Source organism: Cherax quadricarinatus, chromosome 10 (assembly GCF_038502225.1).
Source record: "Cherax quadricarinatus isolate ZL_2023a chromosome 10, ASM3850222v1, whole genome shotgun sequence".
In the NCBI taxonomy this organism is placed as follows: Eukaryota; Metazoa; Arthropoda; class Malacostraca; order Decapoda; family Parastacidae; genus Cherax; species Cherax quadricarinatus.
Genome location: NC_091301.1, coordinates 27,088,410 through 27,109,722, shown reverse-complemented (window position 1 = coordinate 27,109,722; position 21,313 = coordinate 27,088,410). Strand labels below are relative to the sequence as shown.

General features: G+C 40.4%; 1 protein-coding gene across 5 annotated transcripts in view; it reads left to right on the top strand.

Moving 5' to 3' along the window:
* Positions 1 to 21,313, top strand: part of MFS16 (major facilitator superfamily transporter 16) — a 168,800-nt gene that overhangs the window by 120,952 nt on the left and 26,535 nt on the right. For all 5 annotated transcript variants that reach the window (XM_070083733.1, XM_070083737.1, XM_070083732.1 and 2 more), the window contains one exon: positions 6,568 to 6,719. In XM_070083733.1, coding sequence (XP_069939834.1) covers positions 6,568 to 6,719 — 152 coding nt within the window. The remainder of the gene's footprint in view (positions 1 to 6,567; positions 6,720 to 21,313) is intronic.

The window sequence follows — 21,313 nt, the reverse complement described above, 5'->3', positions numbered from 1 at the left end:
ACCATGTTCAAGAGAAAACAAATCACGTCACGTATGCAATACACATCAACTGGTAGGTCTAATATGCATTCACGAATGTGCTTATATTATTTATACAATTATTACATTTACGCAGTAGTCTGAATAACAGTAAATCATCTATTTTTTGTGTGAATAAAAAATTGAAAATGAAAAGCAAGTGTAATATAAGAGGGGCCTGGAGATGTGACTAATGAAAAGGAAATGTTATTTTAGTGCCAGGAATGTCTGTATTGTTTATTTTGGCCCCTATTTTGAAATTAGCCTTTCTTAAATTTTGTGTGAAACTGGCCAAATTAGTAATTTCTGCTCACTTTTTTTTTTTTGTGTAGTTGATGTAGGTAAATGGGCAGTTTCTTCTACTCGGTCGATAGAATAAAAGGAGTTCTAGTGAAATAGCTATGAGTTTTGTTGAGTAGAACAAAGGAATTGGCTCAAAATAGGGCTCCAAGTGGACAAAATTGCTGATGTGTAAATATCGCCGAGACCGCTAACTTCGCAAGTGTAATTCCGTAAGTTTTCCATCAAATTTTGAACTTTTGGTTTCATTACCTTTGGAAAAAGATTCTCTATTATTTCATAAGAATTTTTTTTCTTTAAATTCTCCCACACTATGAGCAAGTTTGCGAGCAGGGGTCTCGACACTCAAAGGGTTAATAATAACAACACTATAGTATTGGTTATGTAAATAATTGAAACTAAAAGTTATTGTAAGCAATTAGATTGAAAATAATTGCTTAATATGTATTCAGAGAGCTCTGCAGTATTACTATGTATCGTTGATTGGTTTTCACCAAGGTTAACCCTTTGACTGTTTCAGTCGTATATATACGTCTTACGAGACACCGTTTTTGACGTATATATACTCATAAATTCTAGCGGCTTAAGATCAAGCAGGAGAAAGCTGGTAGGCCCACATGTGAAAGAATGGGTCTGTGTGGTCAGTATGCACCATATAAAAAAAATCCTGAAGCACGCAGTGCATAATGAGAAAAAAAACTCCGACCATTTTTTTATTAAAATGCCGACTTTGTGGTCTATTTTCATATAGTATTTATGGTTGTATTCTCGTTTTCTTGGTCTCATTTGATAGAATGGAAAACATATTATAGAAATAGAGGTGATTTTGATTGGTTTTACTACGAAAAGAGCCTTGAAATGGAGCTCAAACAGGGGAAATGTTTGATTTTTGCCAATGTTCAAAAGTAAACAAATGATGTCATTTTCCAATAAATGTCAAGTAAGCCATTCTAATATGCAGTCATGAATGGGTTGACATTATTTTTACAATTATTACAATATTGCAGTAATCTGCATAACAGTAAATCTTCTATTTTTTTGTTTGAATAAAAATTCAAAATAGAAAGCAAGAGTAATATCAGAGGGGCCTGGAGACGTGACTGATGAACAAAGAAAATGTTATTTTAGAGCCAGGAATGTCTGCATTGTTCATTCTGGACTCTATTTTGAAATTGTCATATTTTTAAATTTTTGTGAAATTGGCCAAATTGCAAATTTCTGACCACATTATTGGGTAGTTGAAATTGGTAAATGGGCAGTTTCTTGTACTTAATCGATAGAAAAAATAGAGTTCTAAAGAAATAGCTATGAGTTTGGTCGACTGGAACATTGGAATTAGCTGAAAATAGGGCTCAAAGTGGGCGAAATCGCCGATTCGTAAATATCGCCGAGGTCGCTAACTTTGTGAGAGCATAATTCCATCAGTTTTCCATCAAATTTTGTTCTTTTGGTGTCATTACAATCGGGAAAAGATTCTCTATCATTTCATAAGAATTTTTTTTTTTTTTTTTGGAAATTTTGCGGCACCAGGAGACACCTCAGGATTTGGGGTTGCGACAGTCAAGGGGTTAATATAAGGAAATACCTTTAGTTAATGCAGAAGGTAAACTGACATTAAATTCAGAAATAACTTGAGTATTTATGTGACACCCATGATTTTGTATCCCATTTTTTTAAGTAACAGATAAGCTATTAATTATGTGATTTGAAAATTAACCCTTTGAGGGTCCGTCCCATAGTTTTACGGCTCTGAAACTAGGGTCAAAATCGTAGTATTATGTCATGAGCTCAGCTCACTCAGATAAGCCTAGATATGAGAGAATGCATCTATGTGGTAAGTGTGCACCATATAAAACAAATCCTGCAGCAGGCAGTGCATAATGAGGAAAAACTGCAACTGTGTTTTTGGATTAAAACAGCAACTTTGGGATATACAGTGGACCCCCACATAACGATATTATTTCAATCCAGAAGTCTGTTTGGGTGCCGTTATAGACCGAATTTGTTCCCATAAGAAATATTGTGAATTAGATTAGTCCATTTCAGACCCCTAAAAATACACCTACAAAAGCACTTACAAAAATAAACTTACATAATTGGTCGAGTTGGGAGCTGATCGTTATCCGGGGGTCCACTGTATTTTCATATGGTTTTATCAGTTGTATTTGCGGTTTCTTGGTCTCATTTGATAGAATGGAAGATATATTACAGAAATAGAGGTGATTTTAATTGGTTTTAGAACTCAAAATAGCTTGAAATTGAGCTCAAATTAGCTGCACTGTTCAATTTTTCCAATGTTCAAGACTAAACAAATCACATCACATGTTCAATACACGTCAGCTGGTGGGTCTACTGTGTGTTTACGAATGCGCTGATGTTATTTTTACAATTATTGCAATATTGCATAACAGTAAATCTACTTTATTGCTGTGAATAAAAATTCTTTGTGAATAAAAAATCAAAATGGAATTCATCTGTAAAGCCTGGAAATATAACACATTAACAGAGGAAATGTTATTTTAGTGTCAGGAATGCCTGCATTGTTTATTATTGACCCTATTATGAAATTGGAATATTTTGAACTGTGTGTGAAATTGGTCAGATTACCAATTTCCGATCACTTTATTGAGTAGTTGAAATAGTTGAGTTGGGGATTTGTTATGCTCACTAGATAAAACTGGGATGCTTGAATGTGCGTGGATGTAGTGCGGATGACAAGAAACAGATGATTGCTGATGTTATGAATGAAAAGAAGTTGGATGTCCTGGCCCTAAGTGAAATGAAGCTGAAGGGGGTAGGGGAGTTTTGGTGGGGGGAAATAAATGGGATTAAATCTGGAGTATCTGAGAGAGTTAGAGCAAAGGAAGGGGTAGCAGTAATGTTGAAGGATCAGTTATGGAAGGAGAAAAGATAATATGAATGTGTAAATTCAAGAATTATGTGGATTAAAGTAAAGGTTGGATGCGAGAAGTGGGTCATAATAAGCGTGTATGCACCTGGAGAAGAGAGGAATGTAGAGGAGAGAGAGAGATTTTGGGAGATGTTAAGTGAATGTATAGGAGCCTTTGAACCAAGTGAGAGAGTAATTGTGGTAGGGGACCTGAATGTTGAAGTAGGAGAAACTTTTAGAGAGGGTGTGGTAGGTAAGTTTGGGGTGCCAGGTGTAAATGATAATGGGAGCCCTTTGATTGAACTTTGTATAGAAAGGGGTTTAGTTATAGGTAATACATATTTTAAGAAAAAGAGGATAAATAAGTATACAAGGTATGATGTAGGGCGAAATGACAGTAGTTTGTTGGATTATGTATTGGTAGATAAAAGACTGTTGAGTAGACTTCAGGATGTACATGTTTATAGAGGGGCCACAGATATATCAGATCACTTTCTAGTTGTAGCTACACTGAGAGTAAAAGGTAGATGGGATACAAGGAGAATAGAAGCATCAGGGAAGAGAGAGGTGAAGGTTTATAAACTAAAAGAGGAGGCAGTTAGGGTAAGATATAAACAGCTATTGGAGGATAGATGGGCTAATGAGAGCATAGGCAATGGGGTCGAAGAGGTATGGGGTAGGTTTAAAAATGTAGTGTTAGAGTGTTCAGCAGAAGTTTGTGGTTACAGGAAAGTGGGTGCGGGAGGGAAGAGTAGCGATTGGTGGAATGATGATGTAAAGAGAGTAGTAAGGGAGAAAAAGTTAGCATATGAGAAGTTTTTACAAAGTAGAAGTGATGCAAGGAGGGAAGAGTATATGGAGAAAAAGAGAGAGGTTAAGAGAGTGGTGAAGCAATGTAAAAAGAGAGCAAATGATAGAGTGGGTGAGATGTTATCAACAAATTTTGTTGAAAATAAGAAAAAGTTTTGGAGTGAGATTAACAAGTTAAGGAAGCCTAGAGAACAAATGGATTTGTCAGTTAAAAATAGGAGAGGAGAGTTATTAAATGGAGAGTTAGAGGTATTGGGAAGATGGAGGGAATATATTGAGGAATTGTTAAATGTTGATGAAGTTAGGGAAGCTGTGATTTCGTGTATAGGGCAAGGAGGAATAACATCTTGTAGGAGTGAGGAAGAGCCAGTTGTGAGTGTGGGGGAAGTTCGTGAGGCAGTAGGTAAAATGAAAGGGGGTAAGGCAGCCGGGATTGATGGGATAAAGATAGAAATGTTAAAAGCAGGTGGGGATATAGTTTTGGAGTGGTTGGTGCAATTATTTAATAAATGTATGGAAGAGGGTAAGGTACCTAGAGATTGGCAGAGAGCATGTATAGTTCCTTTGTATAAAGGCAAAGGGGACAAAATTGAGTGCAAAAATTATAGGGGGATAAGTCTGTTGAGTATACCTGGTAAAGTGTATGGTAGAGTTATTATTGAAAGAATTAAGAGTAAGATGGAAAATAGGATAGCAGATGAACAAGGAGGCTTTAGGAAAGGTAGGGGGTGTGTGGACCAGGTGTTTACAGTGAAACATAAGTGAACAGTATTTAGATAAGGCTAAAGAGGTCTTTGTGGCATTTATGGATTTGGAAAAGGCGTGTGACAGGGTGGATAGGGGGGCAATGTGGCAGATGTTGCAGGTGTATGGTGTAGGAGGTAGGTTACTGAAAGCAGTGAAGAGTTTTTACGAGGATAGTGAGGCTCAAGTTAGAGTATGTAGGAAAGAGGGAAATTATTTCTCAGTAAAAGTAGGCCTTAGACAAGGATGTGTGATGTCTCTGTGGTTGTTTAATATATTTATAGATGGGGTTGTAAGAGAAGTAAATGCAAGGGTCTTGGCAAGAGGCGTGGAGTTAAAAGATAAAGAATCACACATAAAGTGGGAGTTGTCACAGTTGCTCTTTGCTGATGACACTGTGCTCTTGGGAGATTCTGAAGAGAAGTTGCAGAGATTGGTGGATGAATTTGGTAGGGTATGCAAAAGAAGAAAATTAAAAGTGAATACAGGAAAGAGTAAGGTTATGAGGATAACAAAAAGATTAGATGATGAAAGATTGGATATCAGATTGGAGGGAGAGAGTATGGAGAAGGTGAATGTATTCAGATATTTGGGAGTGGACGTGTCAGCGGATGGGTCTATGAAAGATGAGGTGAATCATAGAATTGATGAGGGGAAAAGGGTGAGTGGTGCACTTAGGAGTCTGTGGAGACAAAGAACTTTGTCCTTGGAGGCAAAGAGGGGAATGTATGAGAGTATAGTTTTACCAACGCTCTTATGTGGATGTGAAGCATGGGTGATGAATGTTGCAGCGAGGAGAAGGCTGGAGGTAGTGGAGATGTGATGTCTGAGGGCAATGTGTGGTGTGAATATAATGCAGAGAATTCGTAGTTTGAAAGTTAGGAGGAGGTGCGGGATTACCAAAACTGTTGTCCAGAGGGCTGAGGAAGGGTTGTTGAGGTGGTTCGGACATGTAGAGAGAATGGAGCGAAACAGAATGACTTCAAGAGTGTATCAGTCTGTAGTGGAAGGAAGGCGGGGTTGGGGTCGGCCTAGGAAAGGTTGAAGGGAGGGGGTAAAGGAGGTTTTGTGTGCGAGGGGCTTGGACTTCCAGCAGGCATGCGTGAGCGTGTTTGATAGGAGTGAATGGAGACAAATGGTTTTTAGTACTTGACGTGCTGTTGGAGTGTGAGCAAAGTAACATTTATGAAGGGGTTCAGGGAAACCGGCAGGCCGGATTTGAGTCCTGGAGATGGGAAGTACAGTGCCTGCACTCTGAAGGAGGGGTGTTAATGTTGCAGTTTAAAAACTGTAGTGTAAAGCACCCTTCTGGCAAGACAGTGATGGAGTGAATGATGGTGAAAATTTTTCTTTTTCGGGCCACCCTGCCTTGGTGGGAATCGGCCAGTGTGATAATAAAAAAAAATATATAAAATGGAACACATACTAGTGAAATAGCTAATAAAAAAAAAATATATAAAATGGAACACATACTAGTGAAATAGCTAAGCATTTGGTCTAATGGGACAATGTAATGGGCCGAAAATAGGACTCAAAGTGGGCAAAATAGCCGATGTGTAAATATCGCTTATAGCAAAATTCGCGAGAGCGTAATTTTGTCAATTTTTGATCAAATTTTGTACTTTTTGTTTTATTATTTTCAGGAAAAGATTCTCAGCCATTTCATAAGAAAATACAATAATCTGTTTTTTGACCCTGTGGGGAATTTTCAGATTGGGGGGTCTGGACCCTGAAAGGGTTAAGGTGTTCACATTAGTTATTTGTGAGGAACTTTTTTTTTTTACTAAAATATGATTACCCTGCAGCTCCATCATACTCAGCGGAGGAGAGTGCCGACTTGTCCACTTTCTTTGACGTAGGAGGAATAATTGGTGGCATCATGGCTGGTGTGATCAGTGATTTCTCAGGCATGTCAGCATCCACTTGTGCAGTCATGCTCATCTTTGCAATTCCTATGGTAACTATAAGGCTCTATGTGAATGTTAATTTATAAATTCATTCCTTTAGCAGTGTACAGTTTTTAAATATTTGTGACTTTATTAATATTTTGTTTTCTAGTTGAGGATCTACCTTTTGCAACCATTACATTCATTGACTCATGACTCATTTCAGTCACTAATGGAATGTTTGAAGTTCTTCACATATTTTTAACTTGCAGTGTGCCCAGAGTGTAGTGGTACCAATACTTTTGTATGGGTGTGAGTCATGGGTATGAATGTTACTGTAAGAAGAAGGCTAGATGCAGTGGAGATGTCATGTTTGAGATCAGTGTGTGGTGTGAATATTGTGTAGAGGGTTCTGGGTGTAGTCATTAAAAGACAGTGTGGGATCACCAAGGGTATAATCCAGAGGACTGAGAAAGGGTTGCTGATGTAGACATTTAGAGAGGATGAGAAGGGATAAGATAACAAAGAGGATGTGTAAATTTGAGGTGAAATGTAAGAGGGATGTTAGGGGTCATCTCAGGAATGGGTTAAGGAAGCTTGAGTTTTAGGGATTTGAGCATCCAGCAGGCTTGTTTGAGCATGTTAGGTAAGAGTGAGTGGAGACAAAGGTGTTCTAATGAACATGCTGTTGGAGTATGAGCAAGGGAGCATCTATAAAGAGATTCTAGGAAACTGGTTAGTGGGACTTGAGTCCTGGCAATGGGAAGGACAGTTCTTTCACTGAAGGAGGGGTAGGGATGTTGCAGTTGGAGGGTAATCTGGATTATGCTGTCAGCACACTTCTGGCAAATCAGCAGTTGAATGAATGATGGTGTGTGTTTCTTTTGGTCACCCTGCCTTGGCAAGAGACAACCATTCAGGTAAAAATAAAATAAAAAAAAAAGTCATGCAGTAACATGTATAATCCACTTGAGGATTTACTGCTGGTTCCTTTAAGAGAAGTGCCTTAATTAAACCTGGGAAGGGGTTTTACCTTTTACTGCAAGGAATTGGGGCTACCCCTCTCCCTGGCTTAAATCTCATTATCTCCTATATCCCAGGTACTATATATCCCATATATGCTAGATGCTTCCCTGTGAATTATTTTCATGTCATTTTTGAGATCAGTAGCTTATCTTGGTGAAAATAATTCAATAGAACCTTTTTCTTTGTCAAAGATTTTCATTACATCATATAGAAATATCTTGTAACTGATGGCCATTTTTAATATTTAAAATACCATGTAGAAACAGCCATCATTAACTTCAAAAAAAAATAAGAATTTTTATAATATTTATTGTACTGGATTTCTAATACAGTGGTCCCTCGTTGTTCGTAATTAATCCATTCCTGGAGCCATTACTATAAATGAAATTTACGATTTACGAATCAATTTTCCCCATAAGAAATAATGTAAATACAATTAATTCGTTCCTGACACCCAGAAGTATTAAAACAAAAAAAATTTTTAACATGAAATATACATGTAGTACATAAACAGTACAGTGGGAAATGATGAATGAAACATTAACAGCATGACACTTACCTTTATTGGAGATTCTTCTTAGTGTATGGGAGACTGGAGGAGGAGAGAGAGTGGATTGTTTATAGTTTGGATGGGGAATCCCCTTCCATCAACACCTCAGGTACCATTTGCTTTTCTGGGGTTGCTTCTCTTCTCTGTTTCTTAATGCCACTAGGACCACCTTGAGAGTCACTGGAGTCCTGTCTCACAAAATAACTGTGGAGAGAGCTCTGTTTCTGGCGTCTCTTTAACACTTCCCTAAAATGGCCCAAGACTTTGTCACTGCACATGTTGCCAACCTGGCTTGCAACAACCTTGTTAGGGTGATGTTTCTCCATAAAGCTTTCCATCTTACCCCACATAGTAAAAATCTCTTTAATTTCTGAAGAAGGCACCTTCTTCCATCTCTCTTCCTCCTCCTCTGCAGCAAGATTCTGAGCTGCGATGTGTTGCTCTTCCTGCTGAAGCTCTTGCAGCTCTTCAGTGGTGAGCTCTTCATTGTGGTCTTCCACCAATTCTTCCACATCCTCCAAACTCACATCCAACCCCATGGAACTCCCCAGTGCCACAATTGATTTTACAACAGACATAGGCTCATTAGGGTCAGTCCCAAATCCTTCAAAATCCCTCTTGTCGACACAATCTGGCCACAATTTTCTCCAGGCGGAGTTCAAAGTCCTGGTAGTCACTCCCTCCCAAGCCATACCTATAAGGGTTATGCAGTGGAGGATGCTGAAGTGTTCTCTCCAAAATTCCCTTAGGGTCAAGTGAGTGTCTGTGGTCACAGTCAAGCACCTGTGAAACATTGCTTTTGTGTAGAGTTTTTTAAAGTTTGCAATAACCTGCTGGTCCATGGGTTGGAGGAGAGGAGTGGTATTCGGGGGCAAGAACTTTACAGTGATGAACCCAAACTCCTCGAAAATTAGGTCATCCAAGTTTGGAGGATGAGCAGGTGCATTGTCCATTACTAGCACGCACTTGAGATCCAATTTCTTTTCCAGGAGATACTCCTTCACACTAGGGCCAAACACTTCATTGAACCACTCGACGAAAATTTCCCTCGTGACCCATGCCTTACTACTAGATTTCCAAAACACACACAGTTTACTCTTCATAACATTGTTTTTCCTGAACACACTGGGATTTTCAGAATGGTACACTAGTAATGGCTTCACTTTGAAATCCCCACTAGCATTAGCGCAGAACATTTGCGTCAGCCTGTCTTTCATAGGCTTATGTCCTGGCATTGCCTTTTCCTCTTGTGTAATGAAGGTCCTCTTTGGCATTTTCTTCCAAAAGAGGCCTGTTTCGTCACAATTGAACACTTGTTCAGGTTTCAGTCCTTCACTGTTTATGTACTCCTGGAATTCATGCACATATTTTTCAGCCGCCTTGTGGTCCGAACTGGCAGCCTCACCATGCCTTACCACACTGTGTATGCCAGTACGGTTCTTAAATCTCTCAAACCAGCCTTTGCTGGCCTTAAATTCACTCTCTTCACCACTATTTGCAGGCAATTTCTTTACCAAATCTTCATGCAACTGCCTAGCCTTTTCACAAATAAACAAAGTCATAAGAGTATATCCTGCTAATTGTTTCTCATTTATCCACACCATTAATAACTTCTCAACCTCTTCCAGTACTGGTGATCTCATTTTTGTCAGCATAGTTACTCCCTTTGCAACAACAGCATCCTTTATTTCATTTTTCTTGGCCACTATGGAACATAAGGTTGTGTAGGGTTTCTTATACATCCTGGACAGTTCAGCCACACTTGTACCACTTTCATATTGTTCAATGATGGTTTTCTTAAATTCAATCGTATTTCTCACCTTTTTTACCACAGGCTTGGCACTAGGAGCTTTCTTTGGAGCCATGGTAGCTTATTTAGTACTTGCAAACACTAAAATAAATGGAATATTATGAAATATTTCGCTGGAGCACGCAAGGGGACCTTCGCTCACTGGTAAACAATGCCAGACTGGCTGCCGCCCTGGCTCACGCCGTGCGTACGCGTCCCGGACAAACTACAACTCGCGAGTCAACCTATGAAAAGCGAGTCCATGTTTATATGAAAATACCCCTATGATTGACGAATTTTATGATTGCCGGGAACTACGAAAAGCGGGGGACCACTGTATAAGACAAAAATAAGTGTGAATGTTGCAAGGGCCAGAGGTATTAATATTTTAGTGTTAGGGTAATATGTATGACAGGATAGTGATACAAAACATACAGAAAATATGGTAAGGCATATGTCATTGTGTAAGAGGGTTTGGTGAATCACATCCTTGTATGGAGATTGCCAATTCAAAAAATACCTTTAAAGATTATTTGGAGGTAGGAAGTGTAATGTCTACACTTGGAAGTAGGGGGTGGGGATGTTGTAGTTTGGAGATTCATCTGAACTGTAATGTCAGCATGCTTCTGACAAGACAGTGATTGAATGAGTGACAGTGAAAGTGTTTTCTTCATCGGGTCACCCTACCTCAGTGGAAGAAGGCTGGAGTGTTAAAAAAAATTAAAAACTAAAAATTTGTTTTTTTTTAACATGTTTGCCATGTCCCATCGAGACAGAGTGACCCCCCCCAAAAAAAAAAAAAAAAAAAAAAACTTTCACCATCATTCACACTATCACTGTCTTTTCAGAGACTTGCAGTTATGACAGTTCAGATGTCACTCCAAACAGCCAATATCTAAAACCCTTCCTTTAAAGTGTGGACATTGTACTTTCCACCTCCAGGACTCTAGTCCAGCTAACCAGTTTCCCTGAATCCATTCACAAAATATTACCCTGCTCATACTCCAACATCTCAAAGTCCCAAAAACCATTGGTCTCCACTCACTCCTATCTAATGCTCTCTCACATGCCTGTTGTATGTCCAAGCACCTTGCACACAAAAATCTTCTTTACCCCCTCCCTCCAACCTTTTCTAGGAAGACCCCTACCCCACCTTCCCTAAACCTCAGATTTATACATCCTCCAAGTCATCCTATTGTGCACCATCCTCTCTAAATGACCAAACCACCTCAACAGCCCTTCTTCAGTCCTCTGAATAATACTTTTAGTAATTCCACACCTTCTGCTAATTTCCACACTGACTTCTCTTGCATAATATTTACACCACACATTGCCCTTAAGACATGACATCTCCACTGCCTCCAGCCTCCTTTTTGCTGCAAAATTTACAACCCATTTTTCACACTCGTTTAAGAGTGTTGTTACCAGGGCTGTGGAATCGGCACATAAAACCTTCGACTCCGACTCCTTTATTTGTGTCACCTCCAACTCCTTTAATTATATGCATATCATTATAGTGAATAAATTATAAATATACTAATTATGTATTTCCTATATCGATTGCAAACATGCAACATACAAACCCAGTAACGTGTTAAAGATTGGGTCTAAAGCTATAGCTATGCCATTCTCTCTCTTTTTTTTTTTTTTTTTCCAACAAGTCGGCCGTCTCCCACCGAGGCAGGGTGACCCAAAAAAGAAAGAAAATCCCCAAAAAGAAAATACTTTCATCATCATTCAACACTTTCACCACACTCACACATTATCACTGCTTTTGCAAAGGTGCTCAGGATACAACAGTTCAGAAGCATATACGTATAAAGATACACAACATATCCCTCCAAACTGCCAATATCCCAAACCCCTCCTTTAAAGTGCAGGCATTGTACTTCCCATTTCCAGGACTCAAGTCCGACTATATGAAAATAACCGGTTTCCCTGAATCCCTTCACTAAATATTACCCTGCTCACACTCCAACAGATCGTCAGGTCCCAAGTATTATTCGCCTCCATTCACTCCTATCTAATACGCTCATGCACGCTTGCTGGAAGTCCAAGCCCCTAGCCCACAAAACCTCCTTTACCCCCTCTTTCCAACCCTTTCAAGGACGACCCCTACCCCTCCTTCCTTCCCCTATAGATTTATATGCTTTCCATGTCATTCTACTTTGATCCATTCTCTCTAAATGACCATACCACCTCAACAACCCCTCTTCTGCCCTCTGACTAATGCTTTTATTAACTCCACACCTTCTCCTAATTTCCACACTCCGAATTTTCTGCATAATATTTACACCACACATTGCCCTTAGACAGGACATCTCCACTGCCTCCAACCGTCTCCTCGCTGCTGCATTTACCACCCAAGCTTCACATCCATATAAGAGTGTTGGTACTACTATACTTTCATACATTCCCTTCTTTGCCTCCATAGATAACGTTTTTTGACTCCACATATACCTCAACGCAGCACTCACCTTTTTTCCCTCATCAATTCTATGATTAACCTCATCCTTCATAAATCCATCCGCCGACACGTCAACTCCCAAGTATCTGAAAACATTCACTTCTTCCATACTCCTCCTCCCCAATTTGATATCCAATTTTTCTTTATCTAAATCATTTGATACCCTCATCACCTTACTCTTTTCTATGTTCACTTTCAACTTTCTACCTTTACACACATTCTCAAACTCATCCACTAACCTTTGCAATTTTTCTTTAGAATCTCCCATAAGCACAGTATCATCAGCAAAAAGTAACTGTGTCAATTCCCATTTTGAATTTGATTCCCCATAATTTAATCCCACCCCTCTCCCGAACACCCTAGCATTTACTTCTTTTACAACCCCATCTATAAATATATTAAACAACCATGGTGACATTACACATCCCTGTCTAAGACCTACTTTTACCGGGAAGTAGTCTCCCTCTCTTGTACACACCCTAACCTGAGCCTCACTATCCTCATAAAAACTCTTTACAGCATTTAATAACTTACCACCTATTCCATATACTTGCAACATCTGCCACATTGCTCCTCTATCCACTCTATCATATGCCTTTTCTAAATCCATAAATGCAATAAAAACTTCCCTACCTTTATCTAAATACTGTTCACATATATGCTTCAATGTAAACACTTGATCTACACATCCCCTACCCACTCTGAAACCTCCTTGCTCATCCGCAATCCTACATTCTGTCTTACCTCTAATTCTTTCAATTATAACTCTACCGTACACTTTTCCTGGTATACTCAGTAAACTTATTCCTCTATAATTTTTACAGTCTCTTTTGTCCCCTTTCCCTTTATATAAAGGGACTATACATGCTCTCTGCCAATCCCTAGGTACCTTCCCCTCTTTCATACATTTATGAAACAAAAGTACCAACCACTCCAACACTACATCCCCCCCTGCTTTTAACATTTCTGTCATGATCCCATCAGTTCCAGCTGCTTTACTCCCTTTCATTCTACGTAATGCCTCACGTACCTCCCCCACACTTACATTCTGCTCTTCTTCACTCCTAAAAGATGGTATACCTCCCTGACCAGTGCATGAAATTACTGCCTCTCTTTCTTCCTTAACATTTAAAAGTTCCTCAAAATATTCTCGCCATCTATCTAATACCTCCATCTCCCCATCTACTAACTCCCCTACTCTGTTTTTAACTGACAAATCCCCACTTTCCCTAGGCTTTCTTAACTTGTTTAACTCACTACAAATTTTTTTCTTATTTTCATTAAAATTTCTTGACAGTGCCTCTCCCACTCTATCATCTGCTCTCCTTTTGCACTCTCTCACCACTCTCTTTACTTTTCTTTTACTCTCCATATACTCTGCTCTTCTTATAACACTTCTGCTTTGTAAAAACCTCTCATAAGCTACCTTTTTCTCTTTTATCACACCCTTTACTTCATCATTCCACCAATCACTCCTCTTTCCTCCTGCCCCCACCCTCCTATAACCACAAACTTCTGCCCCACATTCTAATACTGCATTTTTAAAACTATTCCAACCCTCTTCAACCCCCCCACTACTCATCTTTGCACTAGCCCACCTTTCTGCCAATAGTTGCTTATATCTCGCCCGAACTTCCTCCTTCCTTAGTTTATACACTTTCACCTCCCTCTTACTTGTTGTTGCCACCTTCCTCTTTTCCCATCTACCTCTTACTCTAACTGTAGCTACAACTAAATAATGATCCGATATATCAGTTGCCCCTCTATAAACATGTACACCCTGGAGCCTACCCATCAACCTTTTATCCACCAATACATAATCTAATAAACTACTTTCATTACGTGCTACATAATACCTTGTATATTTATTTATCCTCTTTTTCATAAAATATGTATTACTTATTACCAAATCTCTTTCTACACATAGCTCAATTAAAGGCTCCCCATTTACATTTACCCCTGGCACCCCAAATTTACCTACTACTCCCTCCAAAACATTTTTACCCACTTTAGCATTGAAATCCCCAACCACCATTACTCTCACACTTGATTCAAAACTCCCCACGCATTCACTCAACATTTCCGAAAATCTCTCTCTCTCCTCTACACTTCTCTCTTCTCCAGGTGCATACACGCTTATTATAACCCACTTTTCACATCCAATCTTTATTTTCCTCCACATAATCCTTGAATTAATACATTTATAGTCCCTCTTTTCCTGCCATAGCTTATCCTTCAACATTATTGCTACTCCTTCTTTAGCTCTAACTCTATTTGAAACCCCTGACCTAATCCCATTTATTCTTCTCCATTGAAACTCTCCCATCCCCTTCAGCTTTGTTTCACTTAAAGCCAGGACATCCAGCTTCTTCTCATTCATAACATCCACAATCATCTCTTTCTTATCATTTACACAACATCCACGCACATTCAGACTTCCCACTTTGACAATTTTCTTCTTCTTATTCTTTTTAGTAATCTTTACAGGAAAAGGGGTTATTAGCCCATTGTTCCCGGCATTTTAGTTGACTTTTACAACACGCATGGCTTACGGAGGAAAGATTCTTATTCCACTTCCCCGTGGATATAAAAGGAAAAGTAATAAGACCAAGAACTATTAAGATAAAATCAAAGAAAACTCGGATGAGTGTGTATAAATAAATGTGTACATGTATGTGTAGTGTGACCTAAGTGTAAGTAGAAGCAGCAAGACATACCTGTAATCTTGCATATTTATATGACAGACAAAAGATATCAGCAATCCTACCATCATGTAAAACAATCACAGGCTTTCGTTTTACACTCACTTGGCAGGACAGTAGCACCGTGTACTCACCTATTTGTACTCACCTATTTGTGGTTGCAGGGGTCGAGTCTTAGCTCCTGGCCCCGCCTCTTCACCGGTTGCTACTGGGCCCTCTCTCTCCCCGCTCCATGAGCTTTATCAAACCTCGTCTTAAAACTGTGTATGGTTCCTGCCTCCACTACGTCATTTTCTAGGCTATTCCACTGCCTTACAACTCTATGACTGAAGAAATACTTCCTAATATCTCTCTCCCCCCATAGGTAGTAGGTTGGTAGACAGCAACCACCCAGGGAAGTACTACCGTCCTGCCAGATGACTGTGAAACAGAAACCTGTAACTGTTTTGCATGATGGTAGGATTGCTGGTTTCTTTTTCTGTCTCATAAACACGCTAGATAACAGGGATATCTTGCTACTCCTACTAACACTTTGGTCACACTTCACAGACACGCACATGCATATATATATACATACATCTAGGTTTTTCTCCTTTTTCTAAATAGTTCTTGTTCTTCTTTATTTCTTCTATTGTTCATGGGTAAGTGGAAAAGAATCTTTCCTCCGTAAGCCATACGTGTCGTATGAGGCGACTAAAATGCTGGGAGCAATGGGCTAGTAACCCCTTCTCCTGTAGACACTTACTAAAAAAGAGAAGAAGAAAAACTTTATAAAACTGGGATGCTTAAATGTGCGTGGATGTAGTGCGGATTACAAGAAACAGATGATTGCTGATGTTATGAATGAAAAGAAGTTGGATGTCCTGGCCCTAAGCGAAACAAAGCTGAAGGGGGTAGGAGAGTTTCAGTGGGGGGAAATAAATGGGATTAAATCTGGAGTATCTGAGAGAGTTAGAGCAAAGGAAGGGGTAGCAGTAATGTTAAATGATCAGTTATGGAAGGAGAAAAGAGAATATGAATGTGTAAATTCAAGAATTATGTGGATTAAAGTAAAGGTTGGATGCGAGAAGTGGGTCATAATAAGCGTGTATGCACCTGGAGAAGAGAGGAATGCAGAGGAGAGAGAGAGATTTTGGGAGATGTTAAGTGAATGTATAGGAGCCTTTGAACCAAGTGAGAGAGTAATTGTGGTAGGGGACCTGAATGCTAAAGTAGGAGAAACTTTTAGAGAGGGTGTGGTAGGTAAGTTTGGGGTGCCAGGTGTAAATGATAATGGGAGCCCTTTGATTGAACTTTGTATAGAAAGGGGTTTAGTTATAGGTAATACATATTTTAAGAAAAAGAGGATAAATAAGTATACAAGATATGATGTAGGGCGAAATGACAGTAGTTTGTTGGATTATGTATTGGTAGATAAAAGACTGTTGAGTAGACTTCAGGATGTACATGTTTATAGAGGGGCCACAGATATATCAGATCACTTTCTAGTTGTAGCTACACTGAGAGTAAAAGGTAGATGGGATACAAGGAGAATAGAAGCATCAGGGAAGAGAGAGGTGAAGGTTTATAAACTAAAAGAGGAGGCAGTTAGGGTAAGATATAAACAGCTATTGGGGGATAGATGGGCTAATGAGAGCATAGGCAATGGGGTCGAAGAGGTATGGGGTAGGTTTAAAAATGTAGTGTTAGAGTGTTCAGCAGAAGTTTGTGGTTACAGGAAAGTGGGTGCGGGAGGGAAGAGGAGCGATTGGTGGAATGATGATGTAAAGAGAGTAGTAAGGGAGAAAAAGTTAGCATATGAGAAGTTTTTACAAAGTAGAAGTGATGCAAGGAGGGAAGAGTATATGGAGAAAAAGAGAGAGGTTAAGAGAGTGGTGAAGCAATGTAAAAAGAGAGCAAATGAGAGAGTGGGTGAGATGTTATCAACAAATTTTGTTGAAAATAAGAAAAAGTTTTGGAGTGAGATTAACAAGTTAAGAAAGCCTAGAGAACAAATGGATTTGTCAGTTAAAAATAGGAGAGGAGAGTTATTAAATGGAGAGTTAGAGGTATTGGGAAGATGGAGGGAATATTTTGAGGAATTGTTAAATGTTGATGAAGATAGGGAAGCTGTGATTTCGTGTATAGGGCAAGGAGGAATAACATCTTGTAGGAGTGAGGAAGAGCCAGTTGTGAGTGTGGGGGAAGTTCGTGAGGCAGTAGGTAAAATGAAAGGGGGTAAGGCAGCCGGGATTGATGGGATGAAGATAGAAATGTTAAAAGCAGGTGGGGATATAGTTTTGGAGTGGTTGGTGCAGTTATTTAATAAATGTATGGAAGAGGGTAGGGTACCTAGGGATTGGCAGAGAGCATGCATAGTTCCTTTGTATAAAGGCAAAGGGGATAAAAGAGAGTGCAAAAATTATAGGGGGATAAGTCTGCTGAGTATACCTGGTAAAGTGTATGGTAGAGTTATAATTGAAAGAATTAAGAGTAAGACGGAGAATAGGATAGCAGATGAACAAGGAGGCTTTAGGAAAGGTAGGGGGTGTGTGGACCAGGTGTTTACAGTGAAACATATAAGTGAACAGTATTTAGATAAGGCTAAAGAGGTCTTTGTGGCATTTATGGATTTGGAAAAGGCGTATGACAGGGTGGATAGGGGGGCAATGTGGCAGATGTTGCAAGTGTATGGTGTAGGAGGTAGGTTACTGAAAGCAGTGAAGAGTTTTTACGAGGATAGTGAGGCTCAAGTTAGAGTATGTAGGAAAGAGGGAAATTATTTCCCAGTAAAAGTAGGCCTTAGACAAGGATGTGTGATGTCACCGTGGTTGTTTAATATATTTATAGATGGGGTTGTAAGAGAAGTAAATGCAAGGGTCTTGACAAGAGGTGTGGAGTTAAAAGATAAAGAATCACACACAAAGTGGGAGTTGTCACAGCTGCTCTTTGCTGATGACACTGTGCTCTTGGGAGATTCTGAAGAGAAGTTGCAGAGATTGGTGGATGAATTTGGTAGGGTGTGCAAAAGAAGAAAATTAAAGGTGAATACAGGAAAGAGTAAGGTTATGAGGATAACAAAAAGATTAGGTGATGAAAGATTGAATATCAGATTGGAGGGAGAGAGTATGGAGGAGGTGAATGTATTCAGATATTTGGGAGTGGACGTGTCAGTGGATGGGTCTATGAAAGATGAGGTGAATCATAGAATTGATGAGGGAAAAAGAGTGAGTGGTGCACTTAGGAGTCTGTGGAGACAAAGAACTTTGTCCTTGGAGGCGAAGAGGGGAATGTATGAGAGTATAGTTTTACCAACGCTCTTATATGGGTGTGAAGCATGGGTGATGAATGTTGCAGCGAGGAGAAGGCTGGAGGCAGTGGAGATGTCATGTCTGAGGGCAATGTGTGGTGTGAATATAATGCAGAGAATTCGTAGTTTGGAAGTTAGGAGGAGGTGCGGGATTACCAAAACTGTTGTCCAGAGGGCTGAGGAAGGGTTGTTGAGGTGGTTCGGACATGTAGAGAGAATGGAGCGAAACAGAATGACTTCAAGAGTGTATCAGTCTGTAGTGGAAGGAAGGCGGGGTAGGGGTCGGCCTAGGAAAGGTTGGAGAGAGGGGGTAAAGGAGGTTTTGTGTGCGAGGGGCTTGGACTTCCAGCAGGTATGCATGAGCGTGTTTGATAGGAGTGAATGGAGACAAATGGTTTTTAATACTTGACGTGCTGTTGGAGTGTGAGCAAAGTAACATTTATGAAGGGGTTCAGGGAAACCGGCAGGCCGGACTTGAGTCCTGGAGATGGGAAGTACAGTGCCTGCACTCTGAAGGAGGGGTGTTAATGTTGCAGTTTAAAAACTGTAGTGTAAAGCACCCTTCTGGCAAGACAGTGATGGAGTGAATGATGGTGAAAGTTTTTCTTTTTCGGGCCACCCTGCCTTGGTGGGAATCGGCCAGTGTGATAATAATAATATCTCTCTGACTCATTTGTGTCTTCAACTTCCAATTGTGGCCTCTTGTTTCTGTGTCCCCTCCCTGGAACATCCTGTCTTTGTCCACCTTGTCTATTCCACACAGTATTTTATATGTCGTTATCGTGTCTCCCCTGACCCTCCTGTCCTCCAGTGTCGTCAGGCCGATTTCCCTTAATCTTTCTTCATAGGACATTCCCCTTAGCTCTGGAACTAACCTTGTGGCAAACCTTTGTACTTTCTCTAGTTTCTTGACGTGCTTTATCAAGTGCGGTTTCCAAACAGGTGCTGCATACTCCAGTATGGGCCTGACATACACGGTGTACTGTGTCTTGAACGATTCCTTACTAAGGTATCGGAATGCTGTTCTCAGGTTTGCCAGGCGCCCATATGCTGCAGCAGTTATCTGATTGATGTGTGCTTCCGGAGACATGCTCGGTGTTATACTCACCCCAAGATCTTTCTCCTTGAGTGAGGTTTGCAGTCTTTGGCCACCTAGCCTATACTCTGTCTGTGGTCTTCTGTGCCCTTCCCCTATCTTCATGACTTTGCATTTGGCAGGATTAAATTCGAGAAGCCATTTGCTGGACCAAGTGTCCAGTCTGTCCAGGTCTCTTTGAAGTCCTGCCTGGTCCTCATCAGATTTAATTCTCCTCATTAACTTCACATCATCTGCAAACAGGGACACTTCTGAGTCTAACCCTTCCATCATGTCGTTCACATATACCAAAAATAGCACTGGTCCTAGGGCCGACCCCTGTGGGACCCCGCTCGTCACAGGTGCCCACTGTGATACATCATTACGTACCATGACTCGTTGTTGCCTCCCTGTCAGGTATTCTCTGATCCATTGCAGTGCCCTTCCTGTTATATGCTCCTGATGCTCTAGCTTCTGCACTAATCTCTTGTGAGGAACTGTGTCAAAGGCCTTCTTGCAGTCCAAGAAGATGCAATCAACCCACCCCTCTCTCTCGTGTCTTACTTCTGTTATTTTATCATAAAACTCCAGAAGGTTTGTGACACAGGATTTGCCTTCCGTGAATCCGTGCTGGTTGGCATTTATACTCTTGTTCCGTTCCAGGTGCTCCACCACTCTCCTCCTGATAATCTTCTCCATAATTTTGCATACTATACACGTCAATGACACAGGTCTATAGTTTAGTGCCTCTTTTCTGTCTCCTTTTTTAAAAATGGGAACTACATTTGCCGTCTTCCATACCTCAGGTAGTTGCCCAGTTTCCAGGGACGTGTTGAAGATTGTGGTAAGTGGCACTCAAAACATATCTGCTCCCTCTCTAAGGACCCACAGGGAGATGTTGTCCGGTCCCATTACCTCTGAGGTATCGATGTCCCTTAGCAGTTTCCTCACCTCCTCCTCATCTGTATGTATGTCGTCCAACACTTGTTGGTGTATTCCTTGCTGGTGTCCCCATCTGGTCTGTCCCCCCAGAATCCTTCCTGTCTCTACTGTAAATACTTCCTTAAATCTCGTGTTGAGCTCCTCACATACCTTTTAATCGTTTCTTGTGAGTTCTCCACCTTCTTTCCTCAGCCTTATCACCTGGTCCTTGACTGTTGTCTTCCTCCTAATGTGGCTATACAGCAGTTTCGGGTCAGATTTGACTTTCGATGCTATGTCGTTTTCATACTGTCGCTGGGCCTCCCTCCTTATCTGTGCATACTCATTTCTGGCTCTTCTACTAATCTCCTTGTTTTCCTGGGTCCTATGCCTTCTGTACCTTTTCCATTCTCTGTTGCACTTAGTTTTTGCCTCCCTACACCTTCGGGTAAACCAAGGACTCGTTTTGGTCTTCCTATTATTTCTGTTTCCCTTGGGAACAAAACTTTCCTCTGCCTCCTTGCACTTTGTTGCCACATATTCCATCATCTCGTTTACTGATTTTCCTACCATTTCTCTGTCCCACTGAACCTCCTGCAGGAAGTTTCTCATACCTGTGTAGTCCCCCCTTTTATAGTTTGGCCTGTCCCCTTCAGTTCCTGTTACCTTCTCCACTTGTAACTCTACTATATAATCAAAACTCAGAACCACGTGATCGCTAGCTCCAAGGGGCCTCTCGTAAGTGATGTCCTTAATGTCTGAACTGCTCAGGGTGAACACAAGATCCAGTCTTGCTGGCTCATCCTCCCCTCTCTCTCTGGTTGTGTCCCTGACATGTTGATGCAT